Source organism: Schistocerca gregaria, chromosome X, assembly GCF_023897955.1.
Source record: "Schistocerca gregaria isolate iqSchGreg1 chromosome X, iqSchGreg1.2, whole genome shotgun sequence".
Lineage (NCBI taxonomy): Eukaryota > Metazoa > Arthropoda > Insecta > Orthoptera > Acrididae > Schistocerca > Schistocerca gregaria.
Genome location: NC_064931.1, coordinates 686115092 through 686138479, shown reverse-complemented (window position 1 = coordinate 686138479; position 23388 = coordinate 686115092). Strand labels below are relative to the sequence as shown.

Sequence of the window (23388 nt, the reverse complement as noted above, 5' to 3'; positions counted from 1 at the left end):
ATCCCTTTTCACATATATGAATTGTGTCCAGAGGCTCATGAGATAAAGACAACATATTTTGCAAATTGTCACCAAGATAAAAGCATTAGTTTGAATTTTTTCTAGGAAATATATTATTCTTTTTTATTTCACTGTAACAAATTGGGCAGTTTATGCAGTATTACTGTCTTTGGTTCTGAAAAGAAACAACGCAGTAAAAATAACTGAATATGAGATTTTTTGTGCTGATTTTGCAGTCATTTGAATGGTGTACCATCTGGAAGTTTACTCCCACTTGTTATCAGGAGTGGCAGAAGCATTTATTGCTTGCCATTGTGGCATTATTGTTCCTGAAGAGTGTGGCATAAACTTCCAGGTGATGCCCCATTACAGTGACCACAAAAATTACTATGTTGAATGTAATTTTACTCTGTAATTTCATATTGGTAATAGATCTCAGAATTTTTCTTACACAAATCTGCTACTCTGGCACAAAAAAATAAAGCAAATACTTTTTTAAATAAAAGCAAATGTAATCCCTGTATCTGTTTATTAATGGTACTGGAAAAATGCAATATTCTTTGTTTCAGAGCCTAGGTGGAAAGGGATTACAATTATCTTTGCATTAATATGTGTGTGTGTGTGGGGGGGGGGGGGGGGGGGGGCTTAGTACAAAAGATTTCTGTGATACATTATGTTCCAAACATTTACATAATCATTATGTAAAAATGCCTCTTTTCAGGGAGAGAGGGGGCCACCAGGACCAAAGGGAGATGAAGGCAAGGCTGGAGTACAGGGTTCTCCTGGTCCTCGAGGTCCAATAGGTCCTGAAGGACCAAAGGGCAATCCTGGACCACCAGGCTTCCCTGGACCTGCAGGTGAGCCAGGATTGGTTGGGCCAAAGGGTGATGCTGGGAAAGATGGAGAAGATGGCAGGCCAGGATCTCCTGGACCTCCAGGAGAAGCTGGGCCACCAGGAAAAATGGGCCCCGTGGGAGCACCTGGAAAGGTGGTATGTACTTCTTATGTGAGCCACATCATGAAATGAAGCATTTAGCTTCAAAGATTATAAATTTATAGTGCTTGCAGTGTACAAGTATTAAGATAACTGTGATATGTGAACTACACATGCACATATATATATATATTTCTGTTGTAAGCAATTAATTCATTTGTTTAGTCATTCCTCCATGCACAACACTGATTCTGGGACATACTTCACCAATGAAATTTTCACTAAAACAATGCAGTGTAACCAAAGTGAAACTCCATGACGTGTTAAAGCTATGTTCTTGAATGGAGAAAGAGCAAGTTATGGGCTGCTATACTGTGTCCTAAAATAATACTTCTTGATTTGCCTTGTAGCTGCACTCAGTCATTACCTCTGTCTTAATTACCAAAATTGTACAAAGAATCTTCTGCATGTATTTCAAATTTCAGCATTAAATCAACTGCAAAAGTTAAATATTGATTCTAGAACAAACCTGTACTCTGGTTAAACTACTCTCTCAGAAGAGCTAGTAGGGAAAGGTATGCAGAGAGCCTATGCTAAGCTCGGAACATTGGACTAGTAGGAGAAAAGTATTGGAAACTTGAAGTTTTCATTTGCTCCCTGTTACATTCTCAGATGGCTTACTTGGTAGAGTTTCACCTACAGAAGGTAAAATTGTTAATGCATGGTATTATTTTTTGGATCAATAAATAAATAAAACAATAGTTGTAACAGCCACAATTGGGCACTTAAATAAATCCTATGGCAACAAGTGAAAATTTGTGTCAGACCAGGACTCAGACTTTGATTTCCCACATTATGCAAGCAGTCATCTAAACAACACACAACTACACATGTAGCATCAACTGTCCATTATCATCACTGTTCTTGACTTAACATGATTCCTGCAAGAGTTTGGACATAGTTGCACCCACATTTAAAACAACATTATTCACCATGCAGTGCATATACCATTATATGTGTGTTGTCTGTTCTTTTGGACTTGTCAGATGGAACAGGGTCCATTTTTGATTCAGCATCCATGTATATACATGGGAACAAAGTCCTCAGCTGCAATTGGCCATTGAAAACAATCCAATGACAAAAAGTGAAAATTTGTGTTGGACTGGGACTCTTACCTGAATTTCCCATGTTATACAAGTGGTCACCTTACCTGCATCAGCTTGCTTCCCTTCCAGCCCAAATTCACAACTTTTTGCACACTGTACCTGTAGTGTCCATTTCAGCTATCCTCATTGCTTGCAGCTTCATCTTATTCGCTCAACAGTTCACATGTAGTGTACATCCACAGTGAAGATATCATTAGCTGTCAGGTGACAAGTTGAGAATTTAGTCTGAATGGGAAATGTTGTTGAAGAGCCAAAGTTGTTAAGGCAACCACTCCCATTACAGTATCTGATTGCAGCTGAGGTCTGACCTTCTCTTATGTCATCTACAAGAACTGTTCAATAAAGAATGATCGTAATTTTCTTTATGGTAATAATTTCTTATGCTAAAATTTTATCTTACAGTATTCTGTTTGCTTAATGTGCAGCAAACACATAATAGTAGTTTCACTGTTGGGACCCCTGGTTCCAGTCTGTGGTGAGAGGCAGGCAAGGTCAGATATTTTCAGTATCATCTACCGCTGCAATGGAGGTAACAATATGTGGCACTGAATTCTGCTTTCATCTCAACAAATCTTCAGCTGAGGCCTATACAATGCTACAGGAGGCCTTAGGAGAGTCTGTTCTTCCCTACAGCACAGCTCAAAGTGTTTCAAAATCTTTAAAGAAGGGAGACAATCAATTTGAGAGGAAGGTGGGCCATGTGCTCCAGTTACTGCTCTTACAGAAGAAAACATCAACACTGCTGCTGTCATTGTAAGAGAGGATTGACGAATTACCTTGAGATCACTTTCTGAAATACTGAACATTTCATTGGGTGCCACCTACATGTTGGTGACAGAAAAATTACACATGACATGTGTTTGTGTGTGATTTCTTCCATGACTGTTGATTTCTGAACAAAAGGACATTCGCATGCAGGTCTGCGTGCAGTTAAAGTTGATGTGAGAGGGAGATCTGGAGTTTCTTTCAAATGTAATCACTGCTGATGAAACTTGGCTACATCATTTTGAGAGCAAAGAGCAAAGCTCAGTGTGGAAATTTCCTTCATCACCAACCCCCTAATAAGAAAAGTAATTGCTCCTGCTGGGAAAGTTATGGTCATCTCATTCTTTGATATTCATTTAATGGTTTATCAGCATGTTGTACTTGCACACACATCAGTAACTAGGCAATACAACAGGGATGTCCTGAAAACATTGCAAGTCCATATTAGGTACAAAAGACCATATTTCTGTGAAGCAGACTGTATGCTGCACCACAATGATGCGCAGCCACATATTACCAATGTTGTTGCTGAATATCTTGCAAAAATCAACGTGAAGTGCATCCCTCACCCTCCCTATAGTCTGGATTTATCCCCAAGTGACTTTTTTCTATACCCTAACATGAAGAAACGCCTTTTTGTGAGGCATTATCAATCATCAGACACAGTGGTGAAGGCTGCAGAGACGATCTTGAAGGACCCCCAAAAAATGGTTTCCAGCATGCACTTGAAGACTGGCAGAAACGCTGGGACAAGTGCATCACATTCATGGGAGACTACTTTGAGAAGGGTCATCAAAATTATGAGGATGAGTAAAGGTATGTTGTCAAAAAAATTATCATCATTCTTTATTAAACAGACCTTGTGTGTGTCTGTGGCAACTGAATTAAAAATGGTGTATGTTCTTTCAGACATGTCTGAAAAACGGACACTACACTTATAACACAGTGTTTATTGGAATAAGCTTTACCGATCTTAAAAAGAATAATTCTGCCTCTAAACCACTAATTACAAGTTTTATGGGCATGGATAAGAAATGAAGATATCCAGAAGAGATACTGTTCCAGTTGAAAGTAGCTTGAAAATAGGAAAAAATATTACTCTTTGTACAGACATTTATTATCCGTAATTTTTCTCTAAATACACCTAGTATTAATATGGAAATGAAAGTTCTGGAAGGCTTTAAATACTTCAGGAATAAAGGAGACCTCTCACTGAATAGCAGAGACCACACAAATACTTATACATGAGCAGGTACATTACACTTGCTGGACCCATAACACCAGGGCTACAGAACAGCTGGTAGACAGAAATGAGGAGTTATATCAGGTGATATGGCTAGAGGGAGAAAGAGGGAGGAAGTGGGAGGAGGGGTTGGGTGATGAGTAATTAATGGCTGAGAGGGAGGCAGTAGTTGTGTGGGATAGAACAGGATACAAATCCAACACACAGGCACCAGAGCCGATGGCTTCATGTAGTGCGTGATAATGACAACATGGAGGTATGGATTGGGAATGGTTGGCATGTCAGAGGAAACGGAGACTGTTGGATAGGCAGTGTGACTGTAGTGGGTTAGCAGAGATTGACCAGGAAGATTATAGAAGCAAATGATATGTTGCAAGGATAACTCCCATGTGCACAGTTCAGAAAAGCTGGTGCTGGAGCAGAGGGATGCTGATGGAATGGGTTGGAAAGCACTCATTGAACTCAAGCATTTTGTGCACACCAATGTGGTCTGCCATTGAGTGGTCAATTGGTAATGCTGCTCTTGGCCAGAGTTTGTGGTGACCATTCATTTTGGTGGACAGCTGATTAATAGTCATGCACACACAAAATGCTCTGCAGAAATTGCAGGAGAGATAGGAAATGACATTGCTGATTTTAAAAGTGATAATGCATGTCATGAGATAGGGTAAGTCAGTGAGAGGACTAGATCAGGATGTATTAGTTGAGTGAATCTGGAAGATCTTGCTCCTGGGTCTCCCACTGGGATATGACCCTTGTGACAAGAGACTGGGAGTGTAATTGTTGTAGGTATAGACCAAGACATTGTTTAGGCTGGGTGGACAGTGGAATACCATTTTAGGAGGGCTGAGAAGCATTGTGGATATGATGTCTCTAATTTCGGGGTATGATGACATAGCTGAGTCCTGGCAAAGTGTATAATTCAGATGTTCCATTCTGAGATGATACTGGGTGATGATGGATGCACTGGGGTATGGATAGAGCCATCAGAGATGTGAAAGTGAATGTACAGAAAGGTGGCACACTGGCTGAGGAGGACAAGGTGAAGCAGATGGGCAAGAAGGTGTTGAGGTTGGTTTTTAGGGTAATGGGAGGATTAGGGTTGTCTGAGGATTTGGCACAGGAAATCTGTTTGTGGACTGTGTTTGAGGGTAGTATTTGTCTATGAAGGCTTTTGTGACCTTTGGCACACTGGGCAAGGGAATTCTTGTCTCTGCAGATATGCCATTCTTGGGTGGCCAGGCTAAATTGGAGCAATTTTTGGTGTGGAACAGATGACAGCTATCTAAATGCTGGTACTATTCATGATTTATGGAACTGATCTGAACTGGGGTATGGATGGAGCTATCAGAGAGGTGAAAGTGAATGTCCAGGAAGGTGGTACACTGGGCTGAGGAGGACAAGTTGAAGCACATGGAAAAGAAGATGCTGAGGTTTGGTAAGTGTGAGGACAAGGTGTCTCGGCTCTGGTTTCAGATCATGAATATATCACAAATGAACCTGAACCATACAAGGAATTTGGGGCTCTGGGAGACTAAGAAGATTTTCTCTAGATGACCCATAAACAGACTGGCATAGGAAAGTGCCAAGTGAGTGCACTCAATGAAGTAGTAGTTGTGTATGTGGAGGTAAGTTTTAGATATATAATGAATGAGGTAGTGGGCTTGAAGTCAAAAGAATATTGGGAGAGTATTGTTTAATAGCAGCAGTGTCATGAGCATAAGGGCTGTTGGTGTATAGGGAGGTGGCATCAACTGTAATTAGTAAGTAACCAGGTGATATTGAGGTGGGGATGGCCAAGACTTGAATGAAGTGGTTTGTATCTCTGATATGCAAGGCTATGCTATGAGAAATTGATTGGATATGTTGCTCAACAAGAGCAGAGATTCTATGAGTGGTTGATGAGAGTGTTGACTGGGAGTAGGTTAGGTTATGATGGACAGTGGTATTTTGAGGTGGGAGTAGCATGTCTTTAAATTTAATAATTTTTGGAGTTGGTGTCTGGAATACTCTTCCATGGTGTTGGAGGACCAGCCAGCATTTCCATTTGGGAGGTGTAGTGTAGGTAGTTGGGACTGCACAGCAAAACTATCCTGAGGAAGAAGGAGAGACAGTTCTGGTATTCTTGGACTATGGAGATTTGTTTCTGTAGTACCAGCTTTGTGAGATATAGGAACTGGCAGAATCTGAAGATCTGAAGGTCACTGTAAAGCAGGGAGGGGGGGGGGGGGCATCTGGAGAAGGAAAATTTTTATCATTAGGTTATTGAAGGGGAGTGAAGGAATCCCATGGCTTAGACAATATTTAAGAAAGAGGATGTGGGACTGGGTTTTAGCTAGGGATGAAAACGGACATGAAATTATGATGGGAGCAATATGTGAGGAGAGGTGAGTTGACTTGCAGATGAAATGTAGTAATTTGTTGCTTGGATAATGTTTTACCATAATCTGGGTGACACAGGTTCAGAGGATAGCTTGGGCTATGATCAAAATGCCCATACCACCGGTTGTCGCAAAAGTTAGGCATGAACATAGTTGTTAAAGACCTGTGATGCATCTGCATAAGAAATTCAAGAAGAGAATTATAGAAAAAGATTTGGATAGACAGTATGGGAGAGACAAAGTATATGTAAATTATGAGACAGTAACAAAGGATGGACAATATGAGGCTTAGGACATTAAGGAACCAGTAGGTGATATAAATATAATACAGGAGACCTCTCACAAAATATTAGAAGCACTGAGTCATTGATGAACACACACAAAAAGAAAGGAACTGCTGATCAGCAGGTAGACTGGGGTGAGGTGTTGTGTCAGGATGGCTGAGAAGATGGAAGTAGGAAAAAGATTTGGGTAGGGGTTGCTGACAGCTCAGAGGGACACAGCACATGTATGAGACAGGATTGGAGGAGGGAGATGTTGCAGGTGAGTGGAATATGAGTATAACATATGGGCACCAGAGGTGGTGAGTTCATGCAGTGCACAATGATAGTGACATAGAGGCATGGATTGGTAGGGTGTGACAGGTCAAAGAGGAGAATGTTGGGTAGAGGGTGTGACTGCAGTGGGTTAGTGGAGATTGGGGCCAGGAAGATTATGGGAGCAAAGTATGTTTTGCAAGGATAATTCCTATCTACATAGTTCAAAAAAGCTGGTTCTCTGGGAAAGAATCCACTTGGAATGGGTTGTGAAGCAGCCATTTAAGTTGAGCATGTTGTGCTCAGCTGCATATTCTGCCACTGGGTGATCAACCATTGGCCAGAGTTTGGCAGTGGGCATTCGTTCTGGTAGACAGCTGGTCGGTGGTCATGCCCCCATAATGTACTGTGAAGAAATTGCAACAGAGTTGGCACATGACATGGTGGCTTTCATTGGTGGGATAGGGTAAGCCAGTGAGAGAACTAAGTAGGATGTACTGGGTTGGCGAATTGAGCAGATCTTGCACCTGGGTGTTCCACAGGTATATAATCCTTGTAGCAAAGACTTCAGGTGGCTCATGGATGGATCAGGGTGTTGTGTAGGTTGGGTGGACTGTTAAATACCACTTTATGAGGGGTGGGAAGAATCATGAGTCAGATGTCCCTCATTTCTGGGGGTGATGATAGATAGTCGAAGCCCTGATGAAAACATTGTTTAATTGTTCCAGTCCAGGGTGATATTGGATGAGAGGGGCCTCCTTTATGGCTGTTACTTGGGGATGGTAGGAGGATTAGGGGATATGTGAGGATATGGCATAGGAACTCTGACTTTTTGATACCAAGTACAAAGATATATCATCATTCTTTTTTGTCATTGCCCATATATATAGGGCACTGGAGGAACAATCAGTATGGTGTATAAAGAAAATTATCCTTCATCATGTACTTTAATTATGTGAAGAGAACCCAGTTGTCAGACATAGTAACAATCGCCTGGTAAAACTTCAGCACCAGAACATGTTTTCTATTTTATCTGTAATAAACTGATTTTCCGTCTTCTTCTTGCATTGTAATATAACATTTCTGATAGTTTTCTGAGATTCCAGAACTTCTAAAAATGTTGTAATGTTATTTTAATATCTCATTACACAACACCATGTACATACTTCCAATGAGGGCAGTTTGTTTCTGCCAATGTTTGCTGATATATCCATGATAGGTCTACCAAATTCCAATAACACAAGCATCTCAATCAAAGGAATGACAGTTATCCACAAGCTTGAAAAAGAGCATAATTTGAACATCCTCCTGACATACAATGACTCACTTCCTATGTGATGAATGAAAGTGATTAGTTCACAGAATTTATCTGCCAACTGTAAACTTTTCCACCTACAATCCCTTCCACAATGATCCCATGTGAGAAATATCGTGTAACCTCTAAACCATACTCTAACCTGTAGACCCATCCCATAACCTCTGCTTCAAATCCATCTGCATCTTCATATCAAATATCTCTCCATGACATTCCACCATAACTACTGATTACTGTAGGAGTGCCATCCATGACAAAAGTCTTCCATGTAGTGTGCAAGATGTACTAGACAAGCGAAATACCATTAGACTTCAAGAAGAATGCAATAATTTCAATTTTTAAGAAAGCAGTTGCTGACATATGTGAAAATGACCAAATTATCAGTTTAATAAATCATGGTTGCAAAATACTAACAAAAATTGTTTACAGAAGAATGGAAAAAGTGGCAGAAGCCAACTTCATGGAAGGTCAGTTTGGATTACAGAGAAATGTAGGAACATACAAGGCACTACTGACCCTAGGACTTATCTTAAAAGATAGGTTAAGGAAAGGAAAACATATGTTTATTCAATTTGTAGACTTAGAGAAAGCTTTTGACAATGTTGACCGGAATAATCTGTTTGAAATTCTGATGGTAGCCGGGATAACATATAGGGAGTAAAAGGCAATTTACAGCTTTTGTGGAAACCAGACAGCAGTTATAAGAGTGAAGGGGCATGAAAGGGAAGCAGTGGTTCAGAAGTGCATGAGACAGGGCTGTAGCCTATGCCTGGTGTTTGTTATTCACTCTGTGCACTGAGCAAGCAGTAAAGGAAATCAAAGAAAAATTTGGAGTAGGGATTAAAGTTCAGGAATCAGAAATAAAAACCTTGACGTTAAACAATGACATTGTAATTCTGTCAGAGACAGCAAAAGATTTGGAAGAGCAGTTGAATGGAATGGTCAGTGTCTTGAAAGACTGATATAAGGTGAACATCAACAAAGGCAATACAAGTATAACGGAATGTAGTTGAATTAAACCAGGTGATGGCAAGGGAATTAGATTAGGAAACAAGATGCTTAAAGTAATATATAGGTTTTGTTATTTGTGGAGCAAAATAACTGATGATGGCTGAAGTAGTGAGAATATGAAATGTAGACTGGCAATTCCAAAAAAATCAGGTATGAAGAAGAGACATTTTGATAAGGTTGAATATAAACATATGTGTTAGAAAGCCTTTTCTGAAGGTATTTGTCTGTACTGTAACAATGTATGGAAATGAAACATGGATGATAAACAGTCTAGACAAGAAGACAATAGAAGGTTTTGAAATGTGGTGCTACAGAAGAATACTTAAGTTAGATATGCAGATCATATAACTAATGAGAATGTACTGAATAAAATTGGGGAGACAAGAAATATGTGACACAACTTGACTAAAAGGAGGGACTGGCTCATAGGACACATTCTGAGACATCAAGATCACCAATTTAGTACTGGAGGTAAGTGTGAGGGGTAAATATTGTAGAGGGAGACCAAGAGAGATGAGTACATTTATCAGATTCAGAACGATGTGTGTTGCAGTAGTTATTCAGAGATGAAGAGGTTTGCACAGGATAAAGTAGCATGGAGAGCTGCATCAAACGAGTCTTTGGACTGAAGACCACAACAACAACATGGAAAGAATCTTTGCTCTTGTTTACCAACATTTCCAAATTATTGCCCTTAGCCTACCTATCCAAATTAAAGTCACAAATCACTTGCTGCATCATCTCACAATCACCAACATCCCATTACCATCTGGATATCTGCACATCACTGTTGGTTCCACCTACATATACATCAGCATTCCCCATGGCTTTGCCACTCTCTTCCAACACCTGGTTGATTCCAAATAAACCACATCAATCCTTATACAGCTAACAGATTACATCCTTACCCATTATTGTTTTATCTTTGAGGGGCAGCTATACAAACAAATCTATGACATGCCCATGGGCACCCACATGGCAAATTCTTATACCATTCTGTTTGTGGTCCATTAAGAGAAAACCTTCCTTTCACCCATCATCACACACCCCTTGTCCGGTTCAAGTTTAATGATAATTTCTTCATGATCTGTACCAAGTAGCATGATAGTCTATGCTCAGTCCTCCACAGCCTCAACACATTCTCTCTCATTTCCTTCACCTTGTCTTACTGAGAGCAGCATGCCAACTTCCTTCACCTCCACGTTTACAATGGATTCATAAAAACCTCTACCCATATCAACTCCACCACCCATCAACAATATCTCCATTTTGATAGTTCTCATCCCATCCACACTAAAGTTCTCTCCTATACCATCTAACCACCCACAGACAGCACATTTGCATTTATAGGCAGTCCCTTTCCCAGTATGTCAAAGATCTTTCTAAGGTCTTGACAGTATAAATTATCTCTGAACTTAGCCAACAACCGTATCTGTAATGCCATCCCCATACATGTCCCTAGTCCTCCAACCACCACTGCCAAGCAGCTCATAGCAGCAATGCCCTCATTACCCAATATCTTTCCAGACTGTAAGAACATAACCATGTGCTTTGCCAGGACTTTGACTACATATATTTGTGTCTGTGAATGTAAAACATCATACTTACAATCATTACCACTCCTCCCAAGTGGTATTCTGCTATCAACTCATCTGAAAAATATCTTGGTCTACCTACTCCACATAGCACATGGGTCATACCCCTATTGAAGAACTGACCCATGCACCCAACCAGCATGTACCATTCCAGTCATGTCACAGGTATATCCTATCCTGTTTGAGGCAGGGTTTCCTATGAAAGCAGTCACATCACATACCAGTTCTGCTATGACTTGTGCACAGCATTTTACAGGGGTATGACCACCTTCCAGCTGTCAGCAAAAATAAGTGAATTCCACCAAACTAGGCTATGAGTAGATTTGATCACTCAGTGGTGAAATACACTTACAACATATCCTTGAACCTCGCAATCCTCATAGCCATGGTTTCCAGTAACCTCTGTGAAGAAACAACATCCACACTTGTCCTCAGGTCTTCCACATCATTCATGCTACACTCACACCCTCCTGTCTGTAGTCTGCCACTTCCTCTGTTCTCTATCTGACTTCCAGTCTACTGCTCCATGTCACTGTGTGTCACACACAACTACCCCTGGCAACATCAGAGGAAGCTCTCCAGTGCTACATTTTTATCCTGTGGTTTGCTGTCTTTCCCCTCCCAGCTGTCAACCAACCTCCCTCATACAAATCCTTTCCAAACTAAGCTGCAGTACCAGTACAATATCTAAGGGACATTTGAATGAAAACCAAGCACCTGCCACAATGGGACAACAGAATGGTACCATTCAAAATAATCATCTCATGCATTAAGACATTTATCCCACTGAAAACTTTGATGATCTATTCTTGTTTCATAGAATGTGGTCAACCACTGACCGATCCACAACTGTACCCACTCTTGCACATCCTCATTTGACTGAAATTAATGTCCACACAAGTCTTTCTTCGGGTCACCAAACATGTGAAAATCACACAGTGAAAGATCTGAGCTGTATGGAGGGTGTTGCAGCGTATTCCAATGAAACTGCTGAAGCATAGCCTTTGTCCAATAGGCAGTGAAGTGGAAGGCATTATCATGCATCACAATTATCCCATCTGACAACATTCCAACAGACCAAGTGCAAATGCCAAAGCCAACAGTGGAGACGTCCCAGGTCTCCCGTACCAAAAAACTCCAAAGCAATTCACACAATGTCCAGTAAGGTCATGATGACCTCCAGTGATGACTGTGGGGTCCCCATGATCAATTTTTTCCTCAAATATGGAACCACAATCAGAGTGAAGTGCTATGCAGGTACTTTACAGATATCTCAGTGCTCTATAAAGTCAAAATGCCCAGGAATGTTGTTAGATGGTGGTTGGAGCTGGGCCTGCATGTTTACCACCACCTTTGCCACTTCCTTGTTCATTCTAGTGAGCACATCTTGTGACACTACAGCCACATTGCCCCACACTTAAAATTGCTAAAAGGCCCAGAAACTTCAAAATATTGTGTTATTTGCAAAACTTCTACCAACAGTAGCTTTTCACAGAGTAAAGCCTTCTGGCATACCTCCTTATCTGGAGCTAAAGAGATAATTGTGTTGTGCACCATAGAGTCTGCATAAGAGTTATTATGGCGATCAGTAACAAACTGACACTTACGGCTAAGGCCATGAAGTTTGGATGCCCAGGCCATGTGTGACTGGTTTGGTTTCCTACGGCATCAGCAGAATTCAACTTGTACCACTATGACATGCATTAATTTGTGATGGTAGTTGGACAGTTAGCTGCACATATGGTCAAAAGTAATACCTACTGGTTCCTGTAAAGGTGCAAGCTGACCCAATAATTGATACACCTTAGGTGAAATCCATGAGAGGATTAAGCACAAGCACTCTGTCTTCAGGCCACGAGTGGCCTACCGGGACATCCGACCACCGTGTCATCCTCAGAGGAGGATGCGGATAGGAGGGGCGTGGGGTCAGCACACCACTCTCCCAGTCATTATGATGGTATTCTTGACCAAAGCCGCTACTAGTCAGTCAAGTAGCTCCTCAATTGGCATCACAAGGCTGAGTCCACCCCAAAAAAGGGCAACAATGCATGGCGGCTGGATGGTCACCCAACCAAGTGCTGGCCACGCCCAACAGTGCTTAACTTCGGTGATCTCACGGGAACCGGTGTTACCACTGTGGCAAGGCCTTTGCCCATGAGAGGAATAAGGCTTTGCACAAATTCCAGTCTGTCACACCAATGCCAAAATATTCTATATGAGTCATTTTTCATAAGATTCCCAATCCTCAGATGAATCATCGTTTGGGAAAAAACTGTGTGGACAGACTGATGTAGTGATACCTGTCTGTTAATGGAAGCTGACAAAGTGGTCACTGCCAAAGTAAGCTGTTTAATCAGGGCCAGTAGCACGGTGTCAATTATGACTAAACCTGATGAAACCACAATTAAAGACTGCACATGTGGAAAACCTTCAAAGCTCGTCACCAGTCATGTAGTAACCAAGTAATAAATGAAACTGATCCAGGTAACACAAATATTGCTTTATTAATAAACCTGTGAACAATAATGGAAATAAGCCTCTCATGACTACACATGTAACAAGACAGAAGGTGCAACATAAGAGATACACAGAACAACTGATTGAACTGAATTTAATTTAATTGGATTTTATTTGATCCTGTAGGATTACATGGTGTACAGTGAATGTACAGTACACATCAAAAGTAGAAAACATTCAGGATCACATACTTCCCAATCATTTTTCTTATATTCTAACCTCAGTGATTGTAAGTAAAATACATACAAATTTAATGTGGTAAGTACTTTTTAACAATGTACAATTCCTTTACCATGAGATAGTCTTTGAGGTTCTTTGAAAATTTAGTGTGATGTACATTGAACACAGTTTTTTAGCAGTTAGTGGTGAGTGGTACAAACTAAAATAACATAGTGAGAGCAAGTCAGTGCTGCTCCAGATGTATATAGTCATGAGCCACCAGTAGATGGCATGATAGAGACCGTGCCATGTGCACAATTCCTACATGTGGCCTCTAGTAGGGCAGCACATGCTCATACAGGTGGCAGTTGATTTAAGTAAACAAGTGTGGCAACACTACTCTCTGCATACTCGCACTCACACCCACTAGTAGTAGGATACAGCACTATGCTTCAGCAATTTAGATGGGAAACACTGCAACATCCTACATGCAGCTCAGATCTTTTACTGTGTGATTTTCATAACTTTGGTAATCTGAAGAAAGATGTGTGTGGACATCACTGAGGAGATGCAAGAGTTGGTACAGTTTCGATCTGTCAGTAACCAACCATGTTCTACAAAACAGGTGCTGATCATCTCGTCTCCCAGTGGGATGAATGTCTTAACACATGTGGTGATTACTTTTGAATGGAACCCTTCCATGGCTCTGTTGTGACTGGTGTTCACTTTTCATCTGACTGCACCTCATAGTTAGTAAAGACAATGTAGCTATCCTGAAAGGTGTGTGTATGTGTGTGTGTGTGTGTGTGTGTGTGTGTGTGTGTGTGTGTGTGAGAGAGAGAGAGAGAGAGAGAGAGAGAGAGAGAGAGAGAGAGAGAGAGAGAGAGAGGTGACAAAAAGCAGATTTCAAAGTACTTGACAGCTCAACACAAAAGTTTTTTCTCAAGTACAGATAGTGTTGAGGATCAGTGGAAAAACTTCAAAATCATTGTACAATATGCATTAGATGGGTATGTGCCAAGCAAGCTTGTAAGAGATGGAAAAGAGCCACCGTAGTACTTTAACCGAGTTAGAAAACCGCTATGGAAGCAAAGGGAACTTCACAGCAAACATAAACATATCCAAAGCCTTACAGACAAACAAAAATTACACAAAGTGAAATGTAGTGTGAGGAGGGCTATGCGAGAGGCATTCAATGAATTTGAAAATAAAGTTCTATGTACTGACTTGGCAGAAAATCCTAAGAAATTTTGGTCTTATTTCAAAGCAGTAGGTGGATCAAAACAAAATTTCCAGGCACTCCGTGACCAAAATGGTACTGAAATAGAGGATGACAGTCTAAAGGCTGAAATACTAAATGTATTTTTCCAAAGCTGTTTCACAGTGGAAGACTGCACTGTAGTTCCTTCTCTAGATTGTCGCACAGATGACAAAATGGTTGATATCAAAATAGATGAGAGGAATAGAAAACAATTAAAATTGCTCGAAAGAGAAAAGGCCGTTGAACCTGATGGGATACCAGTTTGATTTTACACAGAGTACATGAAGGAACTTGCCCCCCTTCTTGCAGTGGTGTACCATAGGTCTCTAGAAGAGCGTAGCATTCCAAAAGATTATAAAAGGGCACAGATCATCCCTGTTTTCAAGAAGGAACGTCAAACAGAAGTGCAGAACTATAGACCTATACCTCTAATGTCGATCAGTTGTAGAATTTTGGAACATATATTATGTTTGAGTATAATGACTTTTCTGGAGACTATAAATCTACTCTGTAGGAATCAGCATGGGTTTTGAGAAAGGCGATTGTGTGAAACCCAGCTCACGCTATTTGTCCATGAGACTAAGAGAGCCATATACAAGGGTTCCCAGGTAGATGCCATGCTTCTTGACTTCCACAAGGCATTTTGATACAGTTCCCCACAGTCCTTTAATGAACAAAGTAAGAGCATATGGACTATCAGACCAATTGTGGGATTGGATTGAAGAGTTGTTAGATAACAGAATGCAGTATGTCATTCTCAATGGAGAGAAGTCTTCTGAAGTAAGAGTGATTTCAGGTGTGCCACAGGGGAGTGTCGTAGGAGCATTGCTATTCACAATATATATATATAAATGATCTCATGGATAACATTGAAAGTTCACTGAGGCTTTTTGAGGATGATGCTGTAGTATATCAAGAGGTTGTAACAATGGAAAATTGTACTGAAATGCAGGAGGATCTGCAATGAATTGACACATGGTGCAGGGAATGGCAATTGAATCTCAATGCAGACAAGTTTAATGTGCTGCAAATACATAGAAAGAAAGATCCTTTATCATTTAGGTACATTATAGCAGGTCAGCAACTGGAAGCAGTTAATTCTATAAATTATTAGGGAGTAGGCATTAGGAGTGATTTAAAATGGAATGACCATATAAAATTAATAATCGGTAAAGCAGAAGCCAGATTCATTGGAAGAATCCTAAGGAAATGCAATCTGAAAACAAAGGAAGTAGTTTACAGTAAACTAGTTCGCCCATTTCTTGAATACTGCTCACTGGTGTGGGATCCATACTAGATAGGGTTGGTAGAAGAGATAGAGAAGATCCAACGGAGAGCAGTGCGCTTCATTACAGAATCATTTAGTAATCGCGAAAGCATTACAGAGATGATATATAAACTCCAGTGGAAGACTCTGCAAGAGAGATGCTCAGTAGCTTGGTACAGGCTTTTCTTGAAGTTTTGAGAACGTACCTTCGGTGAGGAGTCAAGCAATATATTGCTCCCTCCTACTTATATGTCGCAAAGAGACCATGAGGATAACATCAGAGAGATTAGAGCCCACACAGAGGCATACTGACAATCTTTCTTTTCATGAACAATACGAGACTAGAATAGAATGGAGAACTGATAGGGGTACTCAAGGTACCCTCCGCCACACAACGTCAGGTGGCTTGCAGAGTATGGATGTAGATGTAGATGTAGGTGTAGAGAGAGAGAAAAGTGAATTTTCTGTGTTTGTGAGCACTGGAGGAGGACATTATCTGCTGTCTTTACTCTTTCCATTATTTATATTCCACCAAGGCCTTTGCAGTACTAAAAGTAAGTGAATAGAAGCTTTTGAAATATGTTAATTCAGAAAGATGCTGAAGAACTGAGTATGTAGAGTAACTAAAAAGGTAGTACAGAATGAAATTTGGGAGAAAAGAGTTTAGTTGGACAACTTGACTAAAATAAGAGACAAGTTGATGGGACACATCCTCAACCACCAATGAATAGTTAATTTGTTAGTGTGGATGAAGCCAGGAGATATAAATATTTAGAGAGAAATCAAGACTTGACCAGAGTAAGTAGATTGGATGTTTTTAAATTACATTTTGTACAACGATTGTACTGTAATGTAGAACAAGTCAATGAATACAGTGTTAAACTGCCAAAAAGAGAAGAAAAGCAAACAATATTGTGTTTAACATAAATAAAATATATACAATGTCTCATTCAAGGTTTCAAGAAAATTAACAATACTGCAAACAATATACAAACAACATATACATTATTACATACATTGGAATACAAATTACATAATTTATAATATAATACACCTTTTACAAATTTTATAGCACTAAAAATTCATTTAAAATATATACAGTATGGTTTATGAGGATTTTTTTTCAGTTTCCTCTCGAATACATGAAGCTTGTCAGTGTCCTTTTTTATGTTAATTGGAAGGTTATTGTAATTTCTTATTCCATTCTGCATAACTCCTCTTTGTACTATACTGAGAGTTACTAGGTCTTTGTGAAGGCTTGGCTTCTGTCTTGTATCATGATTGTGAATATCACAGTTAGTTTGCAAAAGTTTTTATTGTTGAATACAAATATCATTAATAAGTATATGTATTGACTTGTGAGTGGTAGTATCACAAGTGTCTTGAATAGGCATCTACAGGATGTTGAATTCGAAACACCACAGTTCAGCCTCACAGTTCTTTTCTGTATTTTAAATTTTCTTCTAGTTTTGCAGCATTTACCCAGAATATTATACTATACAAGATCAGAGAGTGGAAATATGCTAAATATGACAACATAATTACATACCTGTCAACACAGGGTGAAATAGCTCTCAGTGCAAAGCATGTTAATCTAAGTTTCTTTAGCAGGTAATCAATATGTTCATTCCCTCTTAAATTATTATCCATTTGTATTACTATGAATCTCATATGTGAAGTTTCATGTATCAACTGACCATTGATATCTATTTCAAGAGATTGTAGCTTGTTGTTTGCTGTCTCAAACTGCATTAAATTTGTTTTTTGAGAGGTTTAATGACAGAATATTTGCTGTGAAGTGGAAATAGGTTGCAGAAGATAGCCTAGCAAGGAAATCTCCATCAAACCAGTCTTTCTGCTAAAGACCACAACAACATTGTAAATCTAATTAAGAATTAGTTATCATCTTCCATCATATTCAAATGTCATGGAGTAGGCACTATTCAGGCTGTTTGGACTGAAAAAATTGTTTTAACCCATTGATGGTGTGTGTTCATATAATTTTGTCCAACCTCTGCTGATGTGGAGGCATATTTCTCCAATGATTTCCTCACAACAAATTTTCAACCACTTGAAAATAGTTTATCTTTAATCTATATTTGTTGACAGTATTATGGAACAGCAGAATGATAGCTAATTGTAATAGATAATGCACATAACAAGAAACTGTGTAGAAGTCACAAATTTTCTTATTGAACATCATATAACAAATGTTAATGTAGATACTTTAGTTAACTTCCACAAGAAACATGTTTCCCAAAACAAGCTTCTCAAAGAAGAAACAATATAACTGTGACTGAGACAGCAATACATAAAATCTAATTATAAGAACCATAGCTAATGCATGATGTATCAAATACCAAGCAAGAATTATGGCATATTGTTAGTCAAAGATGTAACAAGAAACAGTGACTGTGAGAAGACCAGTTTCATCAACGGAAAGAAATATAAACAATTTTTCATATGTGGTGGGAAGAATGTTCGTTATATGAAAAGTTAGTACCAAGAGGAAGAGAGTGGGCTTAGTAATCTCAGTAAAAATTGGAAAATAGTACTGAAAATCATAAAAAGTATTCTTTGTATGTTTGTTTATATTAAAGCAGATATTTTATAATCTCACTAAAACACACACACACACACACAGAGAGAGAGAGAGAGAGAGAGAGAGAGAGAGAGAGAGAGAGAGAGAGAGAGAGAGAGAGAGAGAGAGAGAGAGAGAGAGGGAGGGAGAGGGAGAGAGAGAATTTTTTGGGAGATTTGCCTCTTAAAATACTGTAATGAACTACAAAGACAAAAGTACTGTGAAGACACATTGAATTCCATCTGTATTGTCTTTGTTACAGGGCCCTGAAGGTCCTGCAGGTCAACAGGGGAGTACAGGAAGCCCAGGGGAGAAAGGTGACAGAGGAATTCCTGGCCCTCCTGGACTACAAGGACCTGTGGGACCTCAAGGAAACCCAGGACCTCCAGGACCCCAGGGAGTCAGAGGTTCACCAGGACCTGCTGTAAGTAAACATTTGTAAGTGAAAAGATGTTACAGACTAATGCAGTTACAAATTATGAGCAGAGACCTAAATTTTGTGCTGATTTCCTCAAAATTTCTTTGTGTACAGTCATTATAGTTAGAAATATATTAGAGTAATTACAATTTAAATACTGATGCCTTTTCTTTACATCAGCACTGTGTGCAGACTTTGCTTAGTGTTTTAATGAAGAGGAGAAAGGAGTAAAAGGTAAATGTGGTAACACACAGTTAAAGAATATAAGGGAAGGGAAGAAAAAGAAGATGGAGCATAACTGGGAGACGATAGGAACATTGGCTTTTCTGTCTGACGTTGGGGATTTGGCCACATACATTAATTTTGGGGAAGTACTATGAGTATGACAGGACATAGTGTGTGGTGGTCCTGTAACGTGTCTGGCTGCAGCCATCTTAACTGGGGGTATGAAGTACTGATGATGTGATCATATTGATAAATGTTGCAGATATAATACACATGAGCATTGATGGCTAGTTCTAAATATATTGTGTTTTCACAATTTGGTACCATGTTCAATTCATCGCAATAGTGCAGGTTCAGTAGAATGAGTGATTGCATGAGTCTGCATTTCACATCCTGTGGAAATATGTTCTGAAACTTTTTGAGGGCATAGAGGCAAATAGCAGTCTTCCAGCATATGGCAACAGTAATCTCTGCCCAGTTTAAATGCTCATCCAGAATTACATATAAGTTCTTCACTACTTTCTGGTATGGTATTAATTGGGGGCTGCACAGATTAGGCCATGAATATTAAATTGTGTGCTGATAGTCCTGGAGCCAAAGTTTGACCTATATCTGTTACATTGTTGACCTTTTTTGTTGCAGTCACATCTATAAGAATGTCACTGTGCACTATATGGTTTGTGGGTTCTAACTGAAGAATGTTCATGTTGTTGCAGTTAAACCATCTTCTTAGATTTATTGTGGAGGGTGTATCTCTCAACAAGTCTATGTTCAAGTCTCCAATTACAACAACACATTTGTCTTAACACTGTAGTGAATGAAATCCTGATCGAAAGGAGGTCATTGAGCTCGTTTCTGGTGCCTTGTAGGCAACATCAGTTAAGTGCTTCTGTCTACACACTTATTTCAAGGAACATGAATTCAACCTGTCGTTCTTCAGTAGGGTTTGATGTGCTTAAGACTCTCGATATATCAGTTTGTACATGAACCTTGACACTCCTGCCATGCTTGTTTGATCTGTCTGTCTCAAGAGATAAAAGTTCCAGAGAATATGGATGGTCTTATGCATGTTTCAGACAGGAGAGTTAAATGAAAGTTTTTATGCCTGTAACCAGCTTTATTTCCAATTACAGGGTGATGTAGGTCCACCTGGGAAATCTGGTGCAGACGGGCAGCCAGGAAAGGTTGGTGAACCAGGTGCCAGAGGACCTAAGGGTGAGAGAGGTCGACGTGGACCAAAAGGACATCGAGGTGATATTGGTTTGGTTGGACACAAAGGTTCACAGGGCGAAAAAGGTGAAAAAGGAGACAAGGGACCAAGAGGACCTCAGGGACCCAAAGGAAATCCTGTGAGTATTTAATAACATAATGTTGAAATATTACAATGTCAATAAATATTTCAGCAGTTCAGCTAGTGTAATTTACCAAATAATGCTGTTTCTCGTGCATGGAATTTAAATTATGTTTTTATGTAAGACTGGCACATCCACTTCATTTTACTGATCTTTACCAAACTTAAGTAACATTTATAGTCACAAATCTACAAAAACTATTCACCACTCATTATTAGAATACAATATGCATTATTTTAACTATGGTAAACAGTAAAATTTATAGGGGAGAGTGTTGTACCTCAAGGATGGTGTGCCTAGGAACACATGACGTTTTTTGGTCAGTATTTTAGTCTAGTGACTAATTTTAGTATCAAAAATGTTATGAAAAGGCTAGGTGAGATCACACTGGCAGAGGATTCAGAAAATTTATAGAGACCTTCCACCAGGTGGTCATTGCTGTTGATTATGACAGTGGTCGAATTTTCGTCTACTGATCGTGTGATTGGAAAGAAGAAAGGTCACCCGTATACAACCTCAAAACAGATCCTGCTTCCATTTGATGTGACACAGTTGCATTCTGCCCGAAGCAGCCAGAGAAACTGGTCATGTGTGTGTGTAAGCTGTGCTTGCATTAATGTGTGTGTGTGTGTGTGTGTGTGTGTGTGTGTGTGTGTGTGTGTGTGTGTGTGTGTGTGTGAGTGTGTGTGTGTGTTTACCTAATTCAGCAGTAGGGCTTTTGGCCAAAAGCTTAAATGTGAAGCAGTCTTTTTCATTGTACCTATCTTCAGATCAGCATGTAATCTGTAGTAGCAATCTAGCCTTTTCATGATATTGTCATTATTCTGTCCTGGGCTTCCTATTGTTTGATATGTTTTAAAACTAGTTATACACTGAAGCACCACATAAACTGGTATAGGTATGCATATCCACATACAGAGACACGTAAACAGGCAGAATATAGTGCCACAAACAGCAATGCCTATAAAGACAAGTGTCTGGCACATTTGTTACTGCTCCAGCTTATCAAGATATAAGTGAGTCTGAATGTGGTGTTATAGTCAGCGAACAAGTGATGGGACACAGCATATCTGAGATAGAGATGAAGTGGGGATTTTCCCATGTGACCATTTCATGAATGTACTGTGAATGTCAGGAATCCTGTAAAACATCAAATCTGCGACCTAGCTGTGGCTGGAAACAGATCCTGCAAGAACGGGACCATTGGCGAGTGAAAAGAATCATTCAACATGACAGAAGTGCAACCCAATGGCAAGTGAACAGAATCATTCAACATGACAGAAGTGCAACCCTTCCGCATATTGCTGCAGAGTTCAGTGCTGGGCCATCAACAAGTGTCAGTGTGTAGACCATTCAATGAGACATAGTTGATATAGGCTTTCAGAGTCAAAGGCCCCCTTGTGTAGCCTTGATGACTGCACGACACAAAGCTTTATGCCTCACCTGGCCCCTCAACACCGGCATTGGACTGTTGATGACTGGAAATATATTACATGGTCAAACAAGGCTCATTTCTAATTGCAGTGAGTGGAGGGATGTGTACAAGTTTGGAGACAGCCTCATGAATCGATGGACGCTGCATGTCAGCAGGGTACTGTTCAGGCTAGTTGGGGCTCTGTAATGGTATGGAGGTGTTCATTTGGAGTGGTATGGGACCCTTGAGACTTCTAGATATGACTCTGACAAGTGACACATACACTCCTGGAAATTGAAATAAGAACACCGTGAATTCATTGTCCCAGGAAGGGGAAACTTTATTGATACATTCCTGGAGTCAGATACATCACATGATCACAGTGACAGAACCACAGGCACATAGACACAGGCAACAGAGCATGCACAATGTCGGCACTAGTACAGTGTATATCCACCTTTCGCAGCAATGCAGGCTGCTATTCTCCCATGGAGACGATCGTAGGGATGCTGGATGTAGTCCTGTGGAACGGCTTGCCATGCCATTTCCACCTGGCGCCTCAGTTGGACCAGCGTTCGTGCTGGACGTGCAGACCACGTGAGACGATGCTTCATCCAGTCCCAAACGTGCTCAATGGGGGACAGATCCGGAGGTCTTGCTGGCCAGGGTAGTTGACTTACACCTTCTAGAGCACGTTGGGTGGCACGGGATACATGCGGACGTGCATTGTCCTGTTGGAACAGCAAGTTTCCTTGCCGGTCTAGGAATGGTAGAACGATGGGTTCGATGACGGTTTGGATGTACCGTGCACTATTCAGTGTCCCCTCGACGATCACCAGAGGTGTACGGCCAGTGTAGGAGATCGCTCCCCACACCATGATACCGGGTGTTGGCCCTGTGTGCCTCGGTCGTATGCAGTCCTGATTGTGGCGCTCACCTGCACGGCGCCAAACATGCATACGACCATCATTGGCACCAAGGCGGAAGCGACTCTCATCGCTGAAGACGACACATCTCCATTCGTCCCTCCATTCACGCCTGTCGCAAAATCACTGGAGGCGGGCTGCACGATGTTGGGGCGTGAGCGGAAGACGGCCTAACGGTGTGCGGGACTGTAGCCCAGCTTCATGGAGACAGTTGCGAATGGTCGTCGCCGATACCCCAGGAGCAACAGTGTCCCTAATTTGCTGGGAAGTGGCGGTGCGGTCCCCTATGGCAGTGCGTAGGATCCTACGGTCTTGGCTTGCA

General features: G+C 40.5%; 1 protein-coding gene across 1 annotated transcript in view; it reads left to right on the top strand.

Annotated features, from left to right (window-relative positions):
- The window catches only part of LOC126299514 (collagen alpha-1(XI) chain-like), a 497414-nt gene that overhangs the window by 419435 nt on the left and 54591 nt on the right, over positions 1 to 23388 (top strand). Inside the window, exons 22-24 of the mRNA XM_049991477.1 lie at positions 722 to 991; positions 18994 to 19155; positions 20508 to 20723. Coding sequence (XP_049847434.1) covers positions 722 to 991; positions 18994 to 19155; positions 20508 to 20723 — 648 coding nt within the window. The remainder of the gene's footprint in view (positions 1 to 721; positions 992 to 18993; positions 19156 to 20507; positions 20724 to 23388) is intronic.